The sequence below is a fragment of the Hippocampus comes genome, unplaced genomic scaffold (assembly GCF_001891065.2).
Source record: "Hippocampus comes isolate QL1 unplaced genomic scaffold, H_comes_QL1_v1.1 scaffold100, whole genome shotgun sequence".
NCBI lineage: Eukaryota > Metazoa > Chordata > Actinopteri > Syngnathiformes > Syngnathidae > Hippocampus > Hippocampus comes.
In genome coordinates this window covers 1,007,153-1,032,489 of record NW_017805282.1, presented here as the reverse complement: position 1 = coordinate 1,032,489, position 25,337 = coordinate 1,007,153, and the positions used below count along the sequence as shown (strand labels likewise).

At 43.3% G+C, this 25,337-nt stretch overlaps 1 protein-coding gene across 1 annotated transcript in view; it reads left to right on the top strand.

Annotated features, from left to right (window-relative positions):
- nbas (NBAS subunit of NRZ tethering complex) overlaps positions 1–24,789 on the top strand; it is a 92,794-nt gene extending 68,005 nt beyond the window's left edge. Inside the window, exons 46-54 of the mRNA XM_019871523.1 lie at positions 969–1,211; positions 3,254–3,456; positions 4,162–4,251; positions 5,093–5,276; positions 14,038–14,174; positions 16,501–16,654; positions 18,919–19,044; positions 23,841–24,179; positions 24,349–24,789. Of these exons, the coding sequence (XP_019727082.1) occupies positions 969–1,211; positions 3,254–3,456; positions 4,162–4,251; positions 5,093–5,276; positions 14,038–14,174; positions 16,501–16,654; positions 18,919–19,044; positions 23,841–24,107 (1,404 nt within the window). The 3' untranslated portion in view covers positions 24,108–24,179; positions 24,349–24,789. The remainder of the gene's footprint in view (positions 1–968; positions 1,212–3,253; positions 3,457–4,161; positions 4,252–5,092; positions 5,277–14,037; positions 14,175–16,500; positions 16,655–18,918; positions 19,045–23,840; positions 24,180–24,348) is intronic.
- Positions 24,790–25,337: the final 548 nt, after the last annotated feature.

Below are 25,337 nucleotides of genomic sequence, written 5' to 3'. Positions count from 1 at the left end.
TGTGTGTGTGTGTGTGTGTGTGTGTGTGTGTGTGTGTGTGTGTGTGTTTCCTTGCGATAGAATGAAGTCTCCCAGCAGCCAAAGGCCTGCTCTTTTCCTATTGAATTGTTAACTTGCTCATACCGGATCCAATCAATCACACCCTGCTGGTAGCTATCATCTGTGCGCACACACACGCACGCACACACACACGCACACACACGCACACACACACACACACACACACACACACACACACACACACACACACGCTTGCACACACACACACAAGCTTGCTGGGGGTATTATTGCTCACTTGTTGGTTTCTACCTGCCTCTTAATGCCTTGAATGTCCCTGTACAGTGAAAATAAATATGCCTTGTCAATTTGACAACGCAGAGAAGACTGTATGCAAACCGAGGCATCAAAATGGTGACATATCAAGCCACCCTCGCCATTGTCAGGTTCTGTGGGCGTGTACACTGAAGGTGCTGAGATCACACCCCTCTCAACTGTCAATCAAGTTACCCCATCGTCGAGCATTTTTCTTCTGCTCACACGTGACAACTACGTGTTAAAAACTCTTATCCTCACTCCCGCCTTTTTCATCGTGACATACATGCACTCACGGCTAACGAGGCGCTCTAAAGCAGCCACGCCAGGGACTGCAGGAAGATGCGACTTTGGAATGTATTTTTCCTATAGTGGGTGAAGGACGACACATGCCTGAGCCAGAATGTGTCGTATTCCACCACTTAAACCACAGCACAAAAAAAAAAAAATTAAAATAAAAAAATCGGGAAAACTGAATTGGTGAAGAACAGTTTAAAACTGTATCTGCACACCTGAGGACTACGTGCTTCTCAGTCTTTCGACATCATCTTCACACGTGTACAATCTATTTGGAAATAAATCATTGGCGTTGGCCAGTGTTGAGTGTACATGATCTCATATTCATTGATGTCATTCCCTTCTATTTGGGTTTCCAGCTCAGCATCCAGGCGCGCTCCGAGGTGCTCCGGCGAGCCACCAACACACTGCGGCTGCTGGCTGAAAAGAGCAAGAAGCGAGGAGGGCGAGCGACAGCCAGCGCTGAGGCGACCAGCGAGCGGGAAGACGCGGAAGAGGCCGCGATGACTTTGGACGACGCCCTGGCCCACCTGCACCAGTCGCAGGCCCACTTGGAGACGCTGAGTCATGACTTCATCACGTCGCTGCGAGACAGCCCACAGGTAAAGGCCGTCTGCATCTGCCGCATCACGTTCACACGTGACTGGACATACTTCATCAACACTGCACTTATCAGAAATGACATGACAAAACAACATTTATACCTAGTATTTTGTACACTTAGTTTATTTGTTTTATTATGACATTTATTTTATACCAGTGCACTTTGTATTATTTTGTGTATTTTCTTTGTTTTCTTTTTCTGCTCATTTTGTGTCCTCCTTTATTGTAATTTTTTTTCACATTCATGTTTTATTCTTCGTTTTTTTTCGTTTGTTTTTCTTTTCAATTTTCCAATTTGTTTGGCATTATTTTTTTTTAATTCTATGTTTTATGTTCTATAATATTGATTTATTTTGAGTTATTTAAGTGATATTTTTAATATTTTTGTCTGGCATTTGTAATTAGTGTTTCACAGTTTTTAAATTCACTTGAAAATGACTTTTTTCCAATTTCATATAATCATATTTCAATAATATAAAATCTAACAATTTAATTGCAACTTATTCTTGACCAAAACATCTTAAAATAGTCAAGTTTCAATCTTTCAGTTTTTTGATTCATTAAATATTTTGTTTATTGAGGTGAAAAGAAAATGAATGACGAACAAATGTGGCCTTAAATACCACTACAATAATATATAATTTCAAATGCATTAACTTAAAAATTTGCCGATGTGCAGTGGTGCCTTGAGATAGGATAAAAAGATTTCAGCTATTTAATGATGTTATTGCTACATTTTTATCAAGTATAATATTATAGAATTCTACGTTATTTATTATAAAATTCTTGCGGGGTATTACCAGAGCCTGGAATGAATTAATGGCATTTGCATTCATTTTAATGGGGAAAGATGATTTGAGTGTGTTTTCAGTTGTTAGCGTGGTCACGGAATAAATTAAACTCTCATCTCAAGGCATCACTGCAGTTCTTTCGGGGAAGTGTTTGAATACGAGCACACATAAATGCTGCTGTCAACATCCAAATCTTTTGCCTCTATGACGTATTTGGCGGCATACTTTGTTGTTTTTGTTGTTCTTCCCATTGTGGATTTTCTATCCTTCCACACTGGAGTGTGTCTGTCACGCTCTTTCTCACTAAGCAACTTCTCCTGCTGTCACCTTCCTGTTGCTGCGTGTGCACGCTCGCTTGTGGACGCACTCAAGAAGGGAGGTTATGATTTGGCAGTGTTGCTATGCAACGGTGAGATATGGGTAAAAGACGGTCATTTCTGACTCCCACGCTCTCTGCATGTTAATCACATTTAAACCCCGATTTCCACTTTTGTTTCCTTTTTTTTTTTTTTTTTTTTTAATCGCTACTTTACACACATGGTCGTTTCACAATGCAAAACCTGATATGACACCCGCACACCCACACACACACCCATTGTAAGGCTGTTCTGAAGCCATTGTGTCCTCACTTCGATCTAATGGCTGAACAATCAAATTGTCCTTTTTGTTACTGATGTGGATCCAGATTTGCTTATTTCCGCTTTTATCTTTTTCGCCTCATCTGACCCGGGTTGTAAAGGCTGTCAGGGAGCGCGCATGCTTCTCAGCCGGCCGACAATAATAAAGTCTGCAGCATCACATCGGCCATCTGGGCCCAATTGGACCCTTTCCCGAAAGACTTCCGAGTGACTTACGACAAGAGGCGAGCGGCACGTACCGAGTGCAACTTCAAAACTACTGGCCATTTGAGCTGGGGGCCAAAACCCTTCTTTTCACTTCACAGCCATCCGTCAAAACAATACAAAATAACGCGGTGAATATCGCCGCTGTGACAAGCTGCCGTTACACCCTGAGGTTTTAACTACCACAAATGTTTATCGCCTGTAGGGCCTTTATTGCAATGGCTCCTTGATGGCCTTTTTCCAGTGAAGTGTAGCCAAGTGCATTGTGGGAAAGCGTTGTTACAATAGACCATATTGTATTATTGCTCCTTGCTTTTAGCTTAAACGGTCCTATGTCCATTTGGTACAATGGCGGCACTGTTACGCCCCTTTGCATTTTATTTTGGTTTGCTATCTGGTCCATTCCAGGAACAGCTGCGGGGCTACAGCCGACTTTACGATCTGTCCCGCTCCGAGAGGTCCAAGGTCCACGAACTGGCAGTCACCATGGCGACCGACGGCCAGCCTCTCCAGAGTATCCGCCAGCTCCTGCACATCGCCTTGGGACAGCAAGACCTGTCGGTCAAAAGTGTGCTGCAGGACGCCGTGGCTAGAGTTGTCACTGTGCTCAGGTACCCTGTGATATGATTTATTTTTTTAAATCATTTTTTTGGTGACAATATCAAGGTTAAGCGATTATCGGTCATGTATTTAGTTAACTCGTAAACCAGCTTTAAATGCTCTCTTCAAAAACCCACTCTTTGACAAAATGCAGTCAAGTGTATCACAATTCAGTTCAGTTTAGTTCCTGAGTTAAGTCATTAAATTGATAAGCTATCATTCAGCCCGCCGTCTTTCTTTTTTGGGGTTTGTGGCGCTCCAGGGGGACGGCCCAAAATTGCTTCCATTGGAGCTTATTCTGTCAGACGGCCAGCAAAAACCTGAATCCATCAGTGACGGACTGACGGACCGTCCATCGATATTGACGGAAGAGTGTAAATGCACACTTCTGCTAGTTTGTTAGTCAAACATGAACAAATTAGCAACTAGCTAAGAGCTAACCAATTCCAACCAATCATAATGTCCTCATAGGAGTGAGAAGCTCAAAATACCAAAATGATATTTTAATAATTTTTTTGTAATACATTGATTTCCTTGCACAGCGTTTCATTTCAATTGGGTAACTGAAAGAAAAGACTTTGATTTCCTTTTCTGAGTGCTTGTCCCCCCGACACACGTCTTCTTTTGCACCTCTTATCTTAATGAACTCTGTAAAACCATTCCCATCATTTTGCATTCACTTTTCTGGTTTCTGGTATGCGTGTGTTTTTTTTCAGCGGCGACCCCGACATCCTGACAAAACACACAGCAGCCCTCGACGTGCTCAAGGCCATGGCGATGGCTGTGCACAGCAGTGTACAGGAGGGGTACGTCGTGCACACATGCCCACGCATAGGAAACACCGTTTGATTGACACTGTCAGAGACGTGTTAACACTGTTTATTTTTATGTCACTGTTGAAAAGATTTTTCATGAAAATGTGTTGGTTAGTATTCGTTTAGGTTCGCTAGAAGGCTAGGGCTAGGTAGGTAGTTAGGAGGCTAGCAAATTAGTCATTCCGACAAATGCAACAATGGACGGTGAGAGACTAGTCAGTTAGTTAATTAGCTAGCCTACTAGCAAATGGTAGGTTGGTTCAAGGTGTAAAAATGTTTTTTGTTGTAAAATTTTTGAGTTCATTTTTTTGAATCTAAGATTGCTAGTTGGTCAGCAAGCAAACATTTAGTCAGTCAGTTTAATGTAGCATTTTGGGCAGCAAACAAATATTTGTAGGCTTTCACAAAAATACATGATTGGTATTGGTTTGCTAGACATCGAGTTAATTATTTAATTGGTTGATTAATTAGTTAGCATAAGACAGCAATTCTTGTTTGATGTAATTAGCTAGCCAGCTAATTTGTCAACCAGCAAATGAGTTAGCTATTTTCATTCGTTGGTTAGCTCGCAAATTAGTTAGCTAGCAAATTCTTCAGATTGCAAACTAGTTGGATGGCAAACTAGCGAGTAGCCTCAACTACTTGCTATAGTTGATAACCTGTTAATTAGACTAGGCAAAAAGTAATTCATTTCTTTCTCCCAAATTAGCGAGGACACATTACATTCAGTTGTGGAGTGTGTAGCCTTGGCGAGGTCTATTTTTGTCCAGAAAGACTGTGTGGAAAGCTGTCTCTCATAGGACCTGACACGCACCCAATCTCACTCTTTCAGTGACAGCATGGTGAGCTCTGACGACCTGCTGGCCTGGCTGCGACCGTTCTGCGGCGACCCGTCGCTCCCGGTGCGTCCTCGAATCGCCGTGCTGCAGATCCTTGAGAGTAACTTCAGCATGTGCGACGCTGATGTGCGTCTCCTGCTGCTCTACAGGACGCAAGCTGTCCTCAAACACACCGAGGTAACACACACACACACACACACACACACACATACACAAAACACTAAACTCACACAAAAGATCAAAAGAAAAATAAAACTCTGTCTCATGTAACTCTATGAAAAAATACTGTATTGAAATATATATTTTGGTGTATAAACATTTTAAGAATGTCCCAATCACTTTTTTTTCCCTCCTGAATCTGAGTGCAAGTCACTTGATTTTAGAAATTGAGAAAGACCCCACTGAAGGCCTAGCTACCCAATGCACAGAAAATAAACTATGACTTTGTTTTGGTGAAGTATGGTGAAGTGAACCTTTGCTGACAATATTCCCTCAAATTTCCATTTAAATAGCTCGGCCATTCCGTCACTTCATTGACTAATTAAGGGTCTGCAGAATTCAGGTGTTCATGTATGCTTGGCAGCAGTAGACAGGTGTGTGTGTGTGTGTGTGTGTGTGTGTGTGTGTGTGTGTGTGTGTGTGTGTGTGTGTGTGTGTGTGTGTGTGTGTGGTCCCGTTCGCTATAGCTGCTAGGCACGCGCGCACACACGCACCTACGCACACACGCACGCACGCACGTACACACACACACACACACACACACACACACACACACACACACACACACACACACACACACACACCGTGGAAATGAACAGCCAAAGGGAGCATTTAATTAATCTTTTTTTTTTTTTTTTGTGAAAGGACGTTCTACACTCTGTACCTTCTCTCTTGTTAAAGGTCTTTCAATGCGCATGCAGTCTTTTTCTCGACACATTTGAAAGATTCAATGCATAACGTTTCTCTACTTTGAGTGGGTTTTTTTTCCTCCATCACTTCTGCTCCCCAGTTTAGGAGCAGATGGTCATCCTAAAGCGTGCTTCAGAGATGTTCAGAGTACCTCTCCACAAACAAATCTTATGTGTCGTCATAATGGTTGCTCAGCACATGGTTAAAGGCATTAAATAGCTAGTTGTCCACTGGCCAAGTAGTTACTTAAAAAAAAAATCAATAAATAAAAAAAGAATAGTCATTAATGATGTTTGTAATATTAAGCAAAAAGTAGTCCATTTGTCAAATTTGTCAGCAAGTAAATTTGTTGGTTAATTAGCTAGCTAGCGAGTTGACTGTTAGCTTGTTTGCGTGTTAGCTGGATGTCTTGAAAACTAGTATATTTAATGATCAGTTTGTAGGATTACTTGTTCACTTAGCAAACAAGTTATTGTAGTATCAGAGTCAATTGTCAAACTAGTCATTTGGTTAGCTGGTTAGCTTTTTGTTATTAGGATCAGGCACACATCACTCATTGCTGAGTATAACCATGCTAGTCTCATGTCTGATGAAGTAGTTAACTAGCTAGTTAGTTAGCCAGTTGTTCAGTTTGAAAACTGCTTAGCTAGTTAACTAACCAGTATATTCTGTTTGTCAGTGTGAAAAATAGCAAACTAATTAAGTAGTTTGTAGTTTAAGTAGTAGTAACTCAAACTAGTTAGTCGTATTTGACAAAATAGTTTTGTAGTTGCTCATTTGGGGGAAAAAATAGTTAGCAAACTGCAATTAATTAGAAGGATGAGACAAAAACAGTTTGAAAAGAAGGGGCCATACTTTGATGCCTCATCAAGAAAACAAGACGCCGACAGAGAGGCCGACACTTAGCATTTAACTCGCGGCGAGGTGAAGCCTCGCATAGATTTTGTGACTTCATCTGGAGTGATTAGTCAAAACCGGCGACAGTTAAAATGTCACCCCTGTCAGGACGGGAGCGCGTCTCTTCTCCGCGAGCGTAGCGTGCACGCACGTTAATCTATATTGTGCGCCACACGTGGCCTTTTGCTCACCAGGGCAATAATTTACTTTATTTGTTTGTAACATTTAGCGGACAAAAAAACTGACATGAATGCAGATTCTACATGCGTGCGTGTGAACCCTTGCACATTAAAGGAAGGATTGTAGAATTACCTCCGCCAAGGAGGATTTCATTTTCATTTGTAATTCATCCATTTTCCAATACGCTTATCCTCATAAGGGTCGCGGTCGTGCTAGAGCATATCGCACCCGCATTCAGGCAGGAGGTTGGGTACAAGCAGATAGCAATTGCAGGGCACACATCGACAAACAACAACCATTCACACTGACAATCACTCTTGTATGAAACTGTAATGTCAGTTTCAGAATGAACGCAAGTGGCTGGCTGGATACATAATCACTGTAAAGGTAGTGAGGCTGCTCTCAACACGTCACAGGTCGCTGTCGTGCTAGCTCGTCCCTAAACTGTTATTTTCCTTATTTTTAGCAGACTTCCTTCATCTGTGACCCTCAGGCGGTCTTCTGCGGCCAACACTTTAGTTAGTTTTCAAGCTTATAGCCTGGAGAGACCGCCTCTTGTCATCTAGCCGGTCGCCACCGTGGATGATTCACTCTGTAAAATAAAAAACGGGAGCAGCGCAATAAAACGCGAGCAGAGTGAGGAGGAGTGGAAATAAGGCGAAAAAGACAAAAAGCCCGAGGAGGAGTTGAAATCATTCCAGTTGGAAGAACAATGTGCCATGAGTTGGACGGGAACCACTTGTTGTTTAGGTTTGATGAGTTAGGCCTAATGCTCGCCCCATTTGAATCATAAACGAACTTTGACTAAGCAGCTGTGGCAAGTCAATAATTTCAGTCGCTGGACAACCCGGAGCTGTTCGCGACGAGCGTAATCATACATTTTCTCATAAAAGCAGACAGTGGTTTGAGCTAGCTCATCGATTCTGTCATCCATCCATTTGTCGATTTGGCGAAACAAGCCGTCGATACAGGAACTGACAGCGTTCAGAAAGAGATTGTGTCACCCAGATTCGCCCAGAATTTTTACCGGTGTTGTGCTCCTCGGTGATCGCACCCCGGTCGTAAGTAATTGCGAGGCGTTTACGTGTCGCCCGCTCGGAGCGTTCCTTTTCTCTTTGACCTTTTTTTTTCCTCACTGATGGAATATTCATGGGACAGCCTCCTCCCCCCAACCCCACCGGGAAGGCCGCATGCATGATGAAGGACAGCGCAGTCTGGCTCCAAATGGGCTTCATTTTAAAATATACTGCGTGTGTGTGTTTAATATTGATATTTTGTGGGCTGAGCTTTCATGTCAAGCAGGCGTGTGTGTTGGCGGCCGGGAGGTGTGTCGTTTCAATCTGTTTTCTTCTTTTCATATGGTTTCACCTTGAGGTCCACACTTTGTTACCCCGACACCCATTTCAAGTGCCCCTCAGCTTCGCCGGGGACGACTGGCAGCCGCGTGACAATATAAACACTCAACCAACCTAAAAGAAACAGTCGACGCGGTTCTTTTACGAGAAAGATAAATTGGTTTCGAGCCTTTTTTTCCGTTCTTTAGTAATCAACAGTCGAAGATGGGTCACTTTGACCAAAACACTGGTTCCTGACCTAAAAAGCGGAGCGACGGAGTTTGTTGCGGAAAAGAAACAAGCATGTCGATCAGAAGACTTACTTTTATGCTAATATGTTTTGTTTCTGTGACACTTCAAATTATAAAACAACAAAAACAAGACTGAGAAAGGCATTGTGAAGGCAAAATGATTTATTTACGGATGTACAACAAAACAGACAGCGTGAGCGGCACTGAGTCATCGAATGGCTCTAGTTTAACGTTTTTTTTTTTAATTTTTTTAAATTTTTTTATTTACATGGCATCCACCATGACTCCATGAACTGTGCCATCATTTTCGAAAGTCTCTCACACGCCTTCCGATTACGACGCGCTTGAAATATTTGTGTGTTTCAATACCTTTTTATATATGTAGTGATCCCCTCCTACATTGTATTTTTTTTCTCCATAGGATACTTATAAAAGTCTGCACTGCAAGGCTAGGAAAGGTGCTGCTCAAGTCAAAAGTAGAAAACAGCAGACAGGATACTTTGCATGCGCACGATGTGAATTTGTGCGCGTGTTCAGTTACACTCTTTGACGCGGCGATAAACCGCCAGAACGCAACATCCCGCTGGCCCTGAGGCTTTTTTTGCCCTTCTCTTGTTTGTGTCTCATTTAGTCTCTTATCGGCTTTTTTTTTTTCTTTTAAATCCTCAACATTGCTCTCCCTCTTTCTCCCGCCCGTTCTCTTTTCTCTCGTGCGAAGTGTGCGACCTCTACAACTTCATTCCCGCCCGCCACTCGGGACATTAGCCACAGCGGGTGGATGAATATTGATGAGCTGGCAGAAAAAGCCCAAAGCATCGACGCCGCTCCCTGGCCGATACACACTGACAAGCCCAAATGGGGCCTCCTTCCGCTGCTTCTCTCTGTCGCGCGGGTCAAGGACAAGTAGAGAAGGTAAATGACCTTAACTTAACTTTCAAGAGCCGATCACGCTAGACTACTGTGTATCCGCACAATGTTGAAATCACTTTAAAGAGATTTCTTTCTTTATACTGTAAATACATTACTCGTTACTGAAAACGTGCAACGACAGACACGTATTTCGGTCTCAGTTGTGGAGATGTAGTAACTAATTAAGAATTGATTGCCTTGGATCCGCATCAGCAGTTAGCCACCATATTTGGGCTATGCAGTTAGCTAGCTAGCTATGTCTACACCGCAAAAATGCATCTTCCCTCTAAAGTGAGCGCTTTAGAGCCCGTCGTTGTTAGCCGAAAGCGTGCGCACGTCACGCAGAGGGAAGACAGAAGAGTATGGATGGTTTCTATTTATTCATTTTTGCCAAAAAAAAAAAAGTTTGACTTTTTGTGGAATGGGGCTTCAGGGAGGCATGAATCGTAATTTTTGAAGACTTGTCACATAAATGTGACTTTTTTTTTTCAATAATTCACATTTGCTGGGTTATTAACAACATTTCTCTGTGGAGTGTCAAACGGGTGTATCTATCATGGATTTTCCACATTTCTATTGAAGATAAATGTGAACGCATGAACCCGTACATCTTGGCCAATGGTCCTCTTTCATCATCAGACACAAATTACCATAATCTTCAGACCATTGTCATCTGTGCTTACCACTTCTTCACAAAATCAGATTAAAAAAAAGTATTTTATTTGAACTAGTTGAACTCCATCAATGTAAAATGATCATGTGTTTATTTCCTAAATGTAAACTTTGGAGAAAAGTAACCGGTCAACCTCCTCTTGATACCAAGTGAGGCCCTTATTGTAATTAGTGATACAAACACCGCATGCATTTAGCAAAAGGTAATCATCAGACTTTTTATAACATGGACATGTTTCAACGTTCTCGACTTTTCACTTGATTAACGTTCAGGTAATGATGGAGAATTATTTCAAGTAATGACACGCAATGACCTCATTTGTCTCTCCGCGTGTAATTAAGCAATGACTTATGTAAATTTGGCATAGATAGCTATCATTAATTCTTCAAGCATTTTCTTTATTTGTCCCGACTCCACCTCAAACAATAAAACTCCCGTCTTGATTTTATATTCAGCCTTTTAATTGTGCCAGCCGCCTCATTAGCATGCGCACTTTCATCCCACTTTGCTCGTTTAACATTGTACAATGCTGCAAATCCTCGGGGTATGCACCAAATTAGTGCTCGGACTAAGGAGAAAAAAAAAAAAAAAGACACTGAATCTTTTCCTAGTTTTCTCTCTTCAGCACTTTAAGACCATTAGCATGCATTTAAAGAAGACGTACTCTGCATTTTTTTTCACCATTGAAAAGAGTTTCCTGCTGTTTTAAGAATCTTTCCCTGACTGACTTTTGTTAAAATGCGTCAAATAGCTCCGGATTAAATCTGTCTCCATTTACAGCTGATCCAATGACAAGTCTGGCTCTCGTTACCGTGACAACCAGAGGCAGCGCTACTGTAGGGCGTTGCAACTAGACGAGCAGCTTCTACTTGCAGAAGCATAGACTGAGTGTGTGCTAAAGTTGTGCTAATTTGAAGGAAAACAAGACGTTCGGAGAAAAAAATTGATGTGAGATTTACTGACTTTTGTTAAAATGCGTCAAATAGCTCCGGATTAAATCTGTCTCCATTTACAGCTGATCCAATGACAAGTCTGGCTCTCGTTACCGTGACAACCAGAGGCAGCGCTACTGTAGGGCGTTGCAACTCGACGAGCAGCTTCTACTTGCGGAAGCATAGACTGAGTGTGTGCTAAAGTTCTGCTAATTTGAAGGAAAACAAGACGTTTGGAGAAAAAAAATTGATGTGAGATTTGTTTTTATGTTACAATAAAGCGAAGCACTCAGTTTTATTCATAACATTATGTTCGGAGTCTCATGTTGCAAAGTTATGGGGAAACAAATTCAAATAATTGCAGATTTTTGCAATTATGGGGTCGAGTGACCAAGATTCTGAGAGCAAAATAATAATCAGAGTAAAGTCACGATGAGGTTAAGCTCGCAATGTTATGACAATAAGGTCTTTATTATGTTTGTATGTAAAGTTGAATTTTTACAAGAAAATGCAATATGACAAAAAGGTCAGTGTTATGTATCATTACAAGCTCTCATTTTGTTCTCTTAAAAACTAATATAATACTTTAATAAATCATTAGAAAAACAACAATCAATAGTATAAATTAATTTTCATTATATGCACAGTATAATAATGTATATGTCTAGTAATGACAATAATGTAACTACATTCATATTAAAAAACCAGATCAGTGCAAAATTGCTAGATCCAAAATGCTCAACCAAAACATAGTTTGTCTGACAATAGTTGGCCATCTTAACGCTAGCAAAATGCAAAACGACAGATGAACAAATGGAATAAGCAAACAGCTTCCTGCAATACTAGCCGGCATTTTTTTCTCTCCACTCTGTCTAAATTCCACTTTGCCAATATACCGAGCAAACAATAAAAAAAATTAATAAAAACCAAACATTAAAAAAACATAAAAAACAAAAGAAAAAAACAGCGGCTTACAAATCTGCGTGTTCATTTAGATTCAGCGGATAAATGACACACGCCGGCAGTCACGCGGCATCCATTTTCCCTTTTTCCTTTTTCCCCCAAAAGGAGACAAAGCGGTGTGACGCTAACTGAGTGGTATTAAAGAGTGAGGCCAGACTGAGGAGGCGTTAATTATCCATTAGAGCAGCGTGTGGTCCGGATGAACACCATTAGCAATGAATGAAGCGCACCACATTTTCCCCCCTTCAGCGTTAAGTAAAGATAAACGATGGTACACTTAAAGAAAGGCGAGCACTTTTTGCTAATAAACTCCTTGATGAATGGACTATGATGTCCATTTCCCTCTACCCGCCGACAGGAAGTGGCAACTGAAATGACAACTACACCACCTGTCTTGCCGCTTGCATAACTAACATTAGAACTTAGCTAACTAGCTAGCTTGCTGCCGACTCAACCTGCTTAACCTCCATCGACCGCTAGCAACATTAGAACTTAGCTAACTAGCTACCTTGCTCCCGACTCAACCTGCTTAACCTCCATCGAGCGCTAACATTAGAACTTAGCTAACTAGCTAGCTTGCTGTCGACTCAACCTGCTGAACCTCCATCGACTGACCTACCAACTGTAGCCACCCAATTACCTACCTAGCGACACTCTGTAAAAAAGCACAACTTGTATTTGTTGGTGGTGAAACAGTAATTTCACTTCTTACAACACGGGTGTCAAACTCAAGGCCAGATCTGGCCCGCCACATCATTTTATGTGGCCCGCGGTAAGCAAATCAAACATGTCAACTTCCATGATGCTTGCTAAAATCTCGACCAAAATTTAAATTTCTCATATGTAATAAATAAGAGACATATTGTAAGCATTTTCTTGTAACCAAACCCCTCATTACAGTAACTTAAACAATAGTTGAATAAACCATTATTATTGACTTTATTTGGTTTCAGTCATAACGGCCCTCCAAGGGAAAATATAACTAAAATGTGTTACTAGAACTAAATGCGAATAAAATGAGTTTGACACCCCTGTCTCACACCCTTAAAATATAAGTGATTTGACATTTACGGCAACAATGTTAGTTAGCACAACAAAGCGATTAAGTTGTTTGTTCCCCAATGACTTGCTGAGTTGTTTTTACTTCTATCTTGAAGCTGGGGGGGAGGGGCAATTCATTTCCTCTGATAGGCGGGAAAAACAGCTAAACTTAAATATTGAGTTTGATTGCCCAACTTAAAATTTAGAAAAGTTTTTTGCCCTGAAATTGCGAGTTAACTTTTTTTTTAACAGTGTGCAGACCAATTTTCACACCGGCATGCCAAAAAATGTACCAACCAACCCACCTACCACCCCTCTGACGATGAACCTCACCAGCTATCTCCAAACAGTACCATCAACCGTATCTACCAAGCAAACTTACAGTCAGGTCCAAAAATTTGGGGACATGGACACAGTTGTCATCGTTTTGCTTTGTCCACCAATTGAGGCTGAATCTCTGCAATTGAAGCACGTCTTGTTTGTTGTTTTGTTGAGCCAAAAAGAAAATTGTCCATTTCCCAATATTTCTGGTCCTGACTGTATACCGCATTTTCATACAACACAAAGTCCCAGGCGTCTCGATAGATCAGTCAAAATGCAGGAAGCCAGCTGACAATATCGGGAACGCTGCTTTGAAAAGAACATTTTCATCTGTTGCATCGATGGCCAACAATGTCATTAAGGTTTGACGCCATACATGTCACTTTCCCACAAGTTCCTTTTTAACAACACAATTCAAGAATACAATCTGATTTGTTGTACCTCGGTGGCGGTCCTCAACCGTGGTGTCGAGACGGCTTCTTTGGAAGCAGGTCACGTGACCCGATCTCCTCCCTGCCACTCCGCCAGGTGCAGATAGAAGACGTGGAGAACGAAGACAAGCGCAACAGCCTATTCCTGCAGCTTTTGGAGGCGGCGCGCCAGTGGGAGGACTTCCAGACGCTCATTTTGCTCCTGCAAGCTTGGCCGCCCTTCATGCAAGATGTGTAAGTGGAGCTTATGACTTCTTCCTCGCTGCAGCTGCGTGTAGACCAAGGCTAGGCGGCCAGTTCTGTTCTTTAATCCAGCCTACCAGATGTTTGGATGACCAAGATTCACGGAATAGTTGTTGGAATCATATTGCATTTTTTTTTTATTTTTGGGGGTGGGGGGGGTGCGGAGGTTGGTCACTACCATATTAATTTCACTACGGAATAGTTGTTGGAATCATATTGCATTTTTTTTTATTTTTGGGGGTGGGGGGGTGCGGAGGTTGGTCACTACCATATTAACTTCACTTAAATTCACTTGTCAATTCACATCTTAAATCTTCCACGCAAACACAACTGAAAGCCAAAGCGAGACAACGCTGCCATCTACTGGGCTGTGTTCATCAGTACAGACAGGGAGAAGCTTGAATTTCATGGACAAGCTGGGCGAGACTCCCCCTTCACACCTTGTCAAAAATGAAGTGACGAATACACCGTAAACCAATTGAAACATCTATGGCAGTGAAATACTTCAAAAACGTTTTTTTATTAAATCACATTTTTTTTAAAAAGCAAATGTAGCGCAAAGCTCCAAAGTTTGCCCACTTTTGCTGTTATTTTCTATGGCTGAGGGGCAAAGTCGAATTTGTAGACCCCAGCTGGTGCGAAATTTATCTCTGGATAAGGCGGGCGGTGCATGTCTCCGTGCAGCAGCTGGCGTGTCTCAGCAGTGTTTGGTTGCATCAACGATGGATCCGTAATGACGTCCCTCTTCAACTCTGCTGACGACTCGACCGTGGGGGTTTAATCCCTGCGGCACACACACAAAAAAAAAAAAAAAAAAAACCCTGATGAGAATTGGTTTGGATGTTTGTCAACTAGAGTATGGTGTTCATTATTGATGTTCACCACTGCCCTGTGAACCAAACACTGACATCTATGTGGGATGGACGAGCCGTCTAGAAATGTAGCATGGCTGCAAAGTGCTTGGGACATCAGAGTGACCTCACTTATGACGGGTGCTCCTCTGGTGTTTTTGGATCCACCTTTTATTGTGATCCACCATAAAACCTAATGGTTTCTTTCTCACACCCTTTCAGGCTTTTATGGAAATCACTTTGTTGGATTTGATATTGTCCTGCTTACAAACGAACAGCAATAAAAAAAGCGGAGGCAATAGTCCCACTTCCTCCTGTTTAATTAGGACTCACTTTGCCGCCGTAATGTGACGCGAGCTTTGAAATGAATTCACGACAGCACCGAGGATTTATCAGCACCGCCAACACAATTTGCCTGTTGAGACGTTTGAAAGCAGGCGTGAGCCACGCTGATCATACACGTGACCTAGCCCGTATTGATCAGTGGAAGCGTCGCACAGACTCAAAAAGCATTTTCATCCCCCTCATACACATATAATGAGGCAAGGCGTGCTGTAACGCGAGCGTCACCATTAGCCAGCTGTCGGCTCCGCGTTGTGCTAATGATAATGCTGGAACTAAAAGCAGCATCTGGAAGAAACGCTTTGCAGCTCTTTAACGCCTTTTTGTCGTGTCATCATCCTTAGAGGTTGAAAAAAAAATGAAACCAGGATCTTTTGACAGAGGAAGGGACAGAATGTACAATATCTGTTTTCAAATGTAGGGAGCAAAAGAAATGTTACTCACTCCCCATATTGACGTTTTAATATCATTGGAGTTGATATTTCTTTAACGGGTCTCAACTGGCCTTATTGGAAACTGTTGGTATACTTTGCGCAGGAAGAAATTGTGGTTTCAAAAGGAGGACAACTGATGCTCACCTCCACTGGAAGAAGTCAAACCCTGGTGGTCAGACATAAGGTCAAAATTTAATAGGCAAATTCATTAGGTTCAGTATGATGGCCGTCTCAACAAAATCGCTCCCTAAAAACAGATGACAATGATTATCTGTTTCTTCTTTGGATTAATTGGCAGGGAAGGAATTTCAGATAGGTCACTTGTAGGCAAGTGTAGTTACGAAAGTAGTTCTAGTGGTAGCTAGCTAGCGAGGAAATGACGACGCTAATGAGGTAGAAGGCTAATAAGGTAGGTACCTAGGTTGGTTGATAGGTACTTAGGTAAAGTGGTTGTTAGGTACTTGTAGGTTAGGAGGTAGCTAGCGATAGCTAGCAGTAAGAGTTGCTAGCTAACGAGATAAGACTTAATCCACCTTGTAAAACCATCTAATATCGTGGATCCTGCCAACTAATTCAAGCTAACCCCAAAGTGTGTTATTGGATGTCATTAATTTGTGCGTTTGTAACTATTAATCAAATGCTGCTGTCGGACAGCAGATGATGACGCTTGCCCTTGCTTTCTGTCCCCAGGGCCACGTCCGAGCGTAACCCCTGGGTTCTGCTGACTTCAGCCATGCTGACCCGCTGCCAGGGGCCCGAGGTGGAGGTGGAGGTGGACCTGGGTCAGCAGGTGTTGACCATGATCCGAGCCCTGTACAACACCAAGCACAAGCTCCCGGCAGAGGTGAAATCACACAGAATATGCGTTGTTTTGATGGGCCATTTGTTGCTCGGCAGAATTCGCATGTTTCAGACAAAAATATCACTAGAAGTATCATCACCATTTATTTACATGGATTTTTCTAGCGCTGCAGCTCCCGATTTTTAAAAAATAATTAAAAAACCTATTGATTATTTTTTTCGATTAATCAATGAAATAGCCCACCCAAAAAACTGGTGTCAAAAAATAAACACAAAATGTTGGCAGTGTCATTTTTGGTCAATCTCATGAATCACGTTGACACTGCAAGCAGTTCTTTGGGCCTCTCAAGTTAAAAAGAGGTGATTAGCGACGAAATAACGTCATGCTCAAAACATTGCAGGCTAGGACATTTGAAAAATCAGTGCGCGATCAACCACTACAATGCACGACTGGTTACCTGGCCATGTGTGAAACCTGGGGCTTTCCGTTAGCATGATCTCAGTGCCTCTTCTTTCATGGCCTTCTGAAGGTGCTAGCTGACCTATCGCTATGTGCGATGCCCCGATAATGATAGTCATGGTTCTCCGAGCTGCATGCCGCTCTGTACATCTATCGCCAGCTGACCGTGATATTAGTTTAGCGCTAATGTTATTCAGCTAGAAAAGGGGACCGTCTGCTGAGCGGCTGTCTGGTATTAGAGTTGGAAATGTGGGTGGGTGCGAAGGGTGGGGAGGGGAGTCATTTTACTGGGTTCCGCTTTAATTTGAATGCGGCAAAATGAAACCAGCAGAGCAGAGGAGTCAGATTGCATTGTAATAGCCATATATTACTCGTGGTGGCGGCACACTATGTGCTCACGTGCACTGGAGACCTTCCTAAAGGCATTATCTACCTCAGTGGCTGTTCACAGAGCATTTTTATTTTACTGTCTTTTCCATTCAGTTTCCCTTGCGTTTGTCGCATTTCTGTACGACCCACAGCTGTTATTATATTATTTCACCCCACCCACCCATTTTCTTATCATTTTATCCTCACGAGTGTCGCGGGCGTGCTGGAGCCTGTCCCAGCCGTCTTCGGGCAGTAGGCGGGGGATACCCTGACCTGTTTGCCAGCCAATCACAGGGCACACATAGACAAACAACCATTTGCGCTCACAATTACACCGAGGGACAATTTAAAGCGTTCCATTAACCTGCCATGCATGTTTTGGGAACGTGGGAGGAAACCAGAGTACCCGGAGAAAACCCACGCAGGCACAGGGAGACCATGCGAACTACACAAAGGAAGGCCTGAGCCGGAATCGAACCCTACTCCTCTGCATTGTGTGGCGTACGTGCTAACCAGTCGCCCACTGTGCCGCTCTAGATTATTCCAATGAGGGAAAATACTTAAACCTGTGCCTTTATTGGGGGAATTGCAGTAGCCAGGTTGTTGCATATCTAATTAGCTAGATGGAAAGTGAGGTAGGGATGTAGCTTGCTAACTTATTTCGGAGACACGTGGGTCAAGTGGGAAGGCAATTAGCTTGTTAATTTCATACGCAAGTAGGCAAGTGGGTACCTGGGTCTCCATCGGGGACTTGCCCAACTTAATCCACCTCCTTTTACTGCCACGATCAATGTCACAATATTTTCTTGACAAAAACACAATATAATACATCGTCCGGAGCAGTTCACAATCACACTGTATCTAATAACAGGACAAAAGCATACAAAAATACTTCAATAAAATACATCATAATCACTGCAGATGGCGTTTATTAAATGTTGGGAATGCAGAGTCACACTGTTTGTTCGATGAACTTGGGTGGTATAAGTTTGACTCTGATAGTTTAGTAATAGGTTGGTAGGTATCTTATTAAAGAGGAAGGGAGGTAATTAGCTAGTGAGCCAAGTGTTTGGCGTAAGTAGTTTTGGAGGTGGTTAACTAGCTAATGAGATGGGTCAGTATCCTGGTAGTCAATGAGCTACGTATAAAGGTACATAGGCAGTTGGCTAGCCTGTTAACAACGAAAGTCGTCAAGTTAGAAGGTAGTATCTAGGTAATTGCTAGCTAGTTCACTCGAATATGTAGCTAGCTTGATTATGAAAATACTTAAGGTTAGTGGACTGTTAGGCAACTGTTCTTGATTACTATGCAGTTGTATGTTTTTATCTTCATTCATTTTATTTGGTGACACAATAGCTGGGAGTGAATTATGTTTTGTACCTTGGCTTCAATAGGTTTTCCTCAACTTTAACCCTCTGGTTTATTGACTTTGCTCCATTTTGAAGCCTCCGTCCACTCTCCATCTTTGTGTTCTGCAGTGCGTCCGAAGTGTGGCCGAAATGCTGCTGCCCAGCTTCCAGCAGCCCGCGCTCAAGCTGATGGCTGAAAGCGGCGACGCCGAGCTGCTGCAACTAACTCTGGATCAAGTCAACGGCATGACCACAGTAAGTACCACGCGAAGCACACAAGAGTTGACGCAGCTGTCTTTGGATCACATCCAAAGTTGATAGTAGTACACACTCATGTTGTTGAGCAATGTGCGGACACTGTTTTAGGGGTATAACAACTACCGAGCAAATGTTCCAACCAATAAAAAGGTCTTTGAGGGAGGTGTTTCATGGGTGGACTAATCCACTTTTCCGAATTACCGTACATCACACACCACAGACCAGAAGCCACAAAGAGGAGGAATGTCCTCGTCTACCCTGCGCGTCATTCATGCACTTGACACCGCTGCACTCGTTTAGTGTGTTAGATAAGCAGCTAATCAGCGGAGCCTCTGCGGGCCACTCGGCTGTTTCCTGATCTGATAAGCAGTTGTCACCAAGCGGGCCCACTCAGACCCGCCTTTTGTGCGGGGAGCTCATCAAGACAAGGTACGGAAACCTCCTTTGACTTTAATGAAACCGAACTGCGCTCCTGGTTCAGTGCATCTCTGACGTGCGCGTGCATGTGCACGCAGAGCTGAATGAAGGTGAGGGAGGAGGGGGAAACAGTTTTTCACACGGAAGCTTTGCAGTTCCCGAACAGGCTGCGGCATATGATCAGATAATACATAATGTTTGCATTTTTCTTTTGAGTTAGTGAAGCAGCATGTGGTGCATGAGTTTGTCTGGCTCTGAACCCGAGTTTACAACGTCATACATGCTAAAGGTTGTACGACACAACATTTTTCATAATGATGGAAGTCGACTCCAAGTCGGTTCATCGACGACCTTTCCCGAACTATACCGCAGTCCCCAACACGGATTGGTTTCATGCAGAACTGCGTTCCCACAGCCACCCAGCCAAACAAATCATTCAAAACAATACAATTCAGCATTAATTAATTATTGGGAGTCATGGGCATCATTTTGTGCATGTTCGGCCAACAAGGCGACACAGTCTTCCTGCAGCTATAAACCTCTACAACACACTGCTGCATCGGAACAGATTCTGCCTTGTGCTTTTTTTTTGTCTTTCGCCCCGATGAAGCCAAGTGTTTGTTAATTGGCATTGTATGCCTTGTTCCTATTTTGAACAATTGTACACTCTGTGCGTCATACAGCAAATGTTCCCGCTCCTTTCATCGCCGCCGGCATGCTCAACTTTTTCAATTAGGCGTCACCTTAATGGGCTTTTGTTTTTCCCTCCACCATAACAAGCAAAGTGAATTAGCCAAGACTTTGCTAAATGTCACTCTTAATTCACCTGCCTTTTCATATTTGCATAAACAAGCCTCGAGGTTTCATTCTCTCCCACTGCAGCATAAACGAATCTGTTTGACAACGCCGCTCGCCGTGACTGACAGCCGTTATCTCGCCGCCGAGCGCCGCGGCGTCCCGTCGCCCCAATAAGCACATGATTTATTTTCTTCACAAACGCGATACCCCCTGAGATCGTACTTATACCAAGTTGAATTCCTGGAGATTAGCGTGTCATTAAGACGCCGTTGTGTGAAAACTCTCTTGACATGCTGTTTCAATGAGAAGCGTTGGTGAGACACTGTGGCTGGCTGGGGAAATAAAGAACAAAACAGGAAATGAAGGAGCTACTACTACTACTTTATGGGCCAGCAGGATGTGACAATGGAGGAAAATAGAGTTGGGACCACAAAAAAAAAAGATCATCCTCAAGGTCTTTGAGTTGAAGTATTTGAGGGTTGTGTCCCAAAACTTGTGTGTGAGAGCTTCATGTTTGAAATGATACAAAGATGCTGGCCACATGCATTATGGATCAGCCAGTGTTGTTGCGGCAATAATTCCAATCAAAGTATTCCGCCGCGACAAGATGGATACAGGCAGGAAACAAGAGGCGGTGGAATGGCAAACAAGCGTGTGAAATATTGACCAGCGAATGCGGGCGTCGCCGTACAACCAGGCGGCAAAACGCAACCTGAGCTTTCGTGTCAGCACGCATGAACACAGCCAGGAGGTCATAACAAGTGCGAGGGTGGGCGGGGGTGTTGTTGACATCTTGTGGCGGAAGTTTGATGTGTGTTAGCTCACTTCGTCACATCGCACGCCAACTGTGAGCACACCTGATTGAAGATGAGATAGAAGAAGCAAAGCCAAGGCTCAAAGAATGCAGTTAAGACAACCACTAGATAACATGCAGCACTTTGGCAAATAAAAATAAAATAAAACAAGCTTGCACGTAAAGGGAAACATCATTGACAGGCTAAGGAATAACTTCTACAGCATGTGGCGCTGTGATCATGCTTTCACCTATGGACATTTGAGCACAAACAGTGCAGCAACACATGTCGACAGACAAGACCACAATATTGAATTCTCTGTTACCACATACTGTATTACTGCAGTTATAGTGAGCCACTGAAAGTACTCAAGTACACAAATCCTGGTTGTGTGGTGAACCCTAAAAAAAAACGTTTTTTTAGGGACCGTGAATTGTGTATCATTTACTGCATGGCTACCTCAGTGTTCGTGTATGCGCCATACTCCTTGAGTATTGAGTTGGAATTTCACCCATTCCATAAACCACCACTGGAAATGGATTGGTGATGTTTTTCCACCTCACTCGAGTCCTGAAAAATTTTCTTTGCTCTATCGCCAGTGGGTCCACAAGTCGGACCGCCTCCTTGTAGACTTGTTGCCTGATTTCAAAGGCTTCCGCGCAGCTAACCACAACCCAGATGGCGTCGCACATCACGTGCTGTGCGATGTTCCAGAGTCCCCTCTGAACACCGCTGCCGTTGGCTGAGCCTTGGAATAAGGAAAAAAAAAAGTGACAGGCCGTCATGTTGTACAAAGGACAGCAGAAATTTCAGGCTCTTTTCTGATAGCACCCCCCCCGCAACCCTCCGTCTCCATTTCCACACTGCTGCGTCACATCTATTTCCACTTGGCCTGTCAATCCCACTGTCTGCAGGCTTCAAATCTTCCATCTCTTCCCTCTCACGAACACACGTCAAACTGTAAAAGCCTGGGAGGTGTGTGCCTCTGTGTGTGTGTGAGTATGTGAAGCTGAGTGACGGAGTAGCAGCCTGCTGCTCAAGCACCTGCTGGTTGACCCGAAAATCCCGTGCCGACCAGTTGCAGCACTAAATTATCTTGCGAATTGAGTTGAAAATCATGAGAAAAGTCCATCATAATTCGTGTAACTGAATAATTGTCATAGGTTCATTTTACTGGGGCCTAGCTGCCAAAGAAATTCAGCGTTAGATGATTATTTATAATTATTCAAATAAGCCAAATTGTGCCATCACAAAGACCTTTTCAGCAGCGAAAATAACGTACTTGGTTGTTTCACTTATTGACTGCGGTGGATGTTTATTTTCGTTAAGCATTTACTGTCCATGGGGCCAAGTATTGAGCCTTGTGGAACACCATCAGTATTAACTTATGGCAGGGAATTTTGAAATTAACTTTATACACGTCAAGTACGTCTTTCAGTGGTTTAAGTGTGGACGAGAGTCTCGCCCAGCTAGTCTGTGAAATTCCGCTTGGTAACTCACTGTCTTGACAAACACATCCCTGCTTTGAAGTAGAAGCTGCCCAGCCACAAGTGACGCTCATCCAAAGGCCGCACTCAACACGTCGTCTAGCTAGCTAATGGTTAGCCAGCTACCAGCCAGCCGCTATCCTGAACAAACAACAGCATAGTGGCTGCCTCGCGGATTTTTGCCAATGATGAATGAGGAACTACTGTAGCCCTTTAATCTATCAATAACCTTGTTTACAAAGAAATTTGCAGTTGAGTAAATGAAACCCCCCGGCCACCATTTCTACACATCCATTATTTGTGTTTTTAAGGCCGAATTGTTCCTGAAGAGGTGGAAAAGCGAGTTGTGCGAGTGCTACCAAGTGGTGGGGTTGCACTGGCAGACATGGGCCCCATATGCATAATTGAGCGGGCTCAACTCCAGAAATACCCCATCAGGGACGTCAGTGTGCACTTAGCGAGTAACACTCACAGCCAACAGGTGAGAGGCTGCATGGTCGGAAGCCGCTCTCAAGTCTGACGTGACGTAGCTGAGCAGAAGAGGCGATGAAAACATGACACGGGCGATTGTTTGTGCCTGCGTGTATGCGTGTTTGTGTGTTTGCGACTCGTCGCTGCACAAGCGCTAGCTTGGATGTGACCCATTTCCCAAAGCATCGTTCTTGAGTCAATTCCAGCAAGGGGCAACGCACAGGCTACACTGGAATTCAAACTGGAGCTTGTAGTCTCAACACAGCTCACTGTTTTATTCACATCAGTACAGAAGGAAGAGACAAGGGACGAGCGCGGCCACAGATAGAAGAACTGAAATCAACAAAACTTTTTTTAAAAAATATAATTGCTGAAAAAAATATTAGTGAGGTGATAATCCAACTGTTTACTGCCACACATATTCGGCGAATGTTTTTCAATGTCTCAAAGTGGACGAGGGTCTCCCCCAAGCCCGTCTCTGAAATTCAAGCTCGTAAAACAACTTTCATGACTCACAGATTCCTGTAGATGGCGACATTGCATCTCATTTTAGCAGAAGAGAAAGTTTAGGTGGTGAATCTTAGCTTGTCACCTCGATTGGGAGGAGGATAAATGCCAATATATTGATTGTCGGACACGTTTGGGCACCCAACTCTTGAACAGAGTTTACATGTGGGTGGAATAGACAAGAATTTTTATCACAGTAACTTGTAGGGAGTGTGGTCGCCATTGTGAGAAATGATGATGCAGTTCATGGAGTGAATGACAAACACAATGTAACCCCCCCAACCCCAAAAGTACCGTAATCCATTTGCTCCTTTTCCAGGAGGCGGCGGCGGCAATTTGTGATGACGAACTGCTCTCTCTTCTGCTGGACACCGGGCTGCTGGTTGGCTGCTCGTCCTCAGCCGCCTACCCGCTGCTCCACGCGCACATGCTAGCGTGCCGTCGGGACGCGGACGAGGCCGCCGGCCAGCTGCTGGCGGCGGGCCGTGGGGCCGAGGCCGGCTCCCTGCTGTTGGCCCACCGCGGTGCGCATCCGGCACACTTCACCTTCAACTCGGCCCTCGCCGTCCTCAAGAAGTGGTTGTGAGGTGGGGCGGTACACTACCATCGACTTTTTTTCAGGCACGTTGGGAGCTACAAAATATCAATGGAAAAAAAAATGCCGTTAGTTAGCAACCACACAAAAACACAACCAAAAAAAAAAAAAAACGGTCATGAATTAACAGGCAGGCGGGTGCTTTACAGTCTCCGCGCGCCGTTGGTCAAACAGACTCATCACCATTGTAACAATGTCACATTAATTCACGAATGGAATGCCTGTTCTCGACAGGATTTAAGAGCAAATTGGACAAAAGCTTGGCGAGAATTCAAATCTGGTTTCAAATCATGTAAAAATATCTCACCTTGGTCTTAAGTAAATTTCTGCCTGAATGATGCTACAAAATACTGTTCGCAAAATAAATACTGTGCAGAAAACAAAAATGTGCTTTCAAATTCTTAGATGATGACATGTAACAAAAAGGCCAACTGCATTGCGGGAAAAAAAAATTATGAAACATATTTAACGGTATTCTCGGACAGATAGCAGCCATGAAGAAAGCCAGAAGACTAACAAGTGGCCGATTAAGGAAACGACGGTTGCGCGTGATAAGCCTCCCCAAATGGTGTTAAGGTTTGTGTAAAGTCCTTCTAAATTCTGGGGAAAGCTTGCTCACATTTTTTTTAAAACGTAGTAAAATGTGTAATTTTCTCTCACCACAACAAATAAAAGGAAAAATCACCTCTGAGTGATTTTCATGTCCTTTTTTTGGTTTTGTTTTGTTTGTTTTCGGGAAATTCCTTTCATTTTTTTTGTCATTTTGAGCAGGCGGTCCACTTAACATGTCAGCGACTGCCAGCGCTAATGAATGCCTGTTTCAACAACGCAATTAGCCTCAAACGTCATGTTCTGCAACAGAATCAAAACCCCAGTTGTGACCCAAACAGTATTTTGTGCTGGAGGAGATGGCACGCGTTCAAACATGCTCATTCCCGTTCTTTCAAGGACTCTCATTGGAATCCTTGCGTTGACCTTTCAACTCTTTTATTGGATCCAAGCTTGCGCAGCAGCATCAGCAGCACATGCAAACAGCATCCAATACTTGCAGGCTCCTAATTTTGTATTTCCTTTTCACAAATTAATACCATTGGCTGATCCCCAAATTTTCTTGTCACCAAGTGAAAGTGTTTTGTCAAAACTCAACCAACTCTTTTGATTGGTCAAGGGTCTGAGCCACCTTGTTTTGACTCTGCGGGAGCCTTGCTGCATTATGTCTCC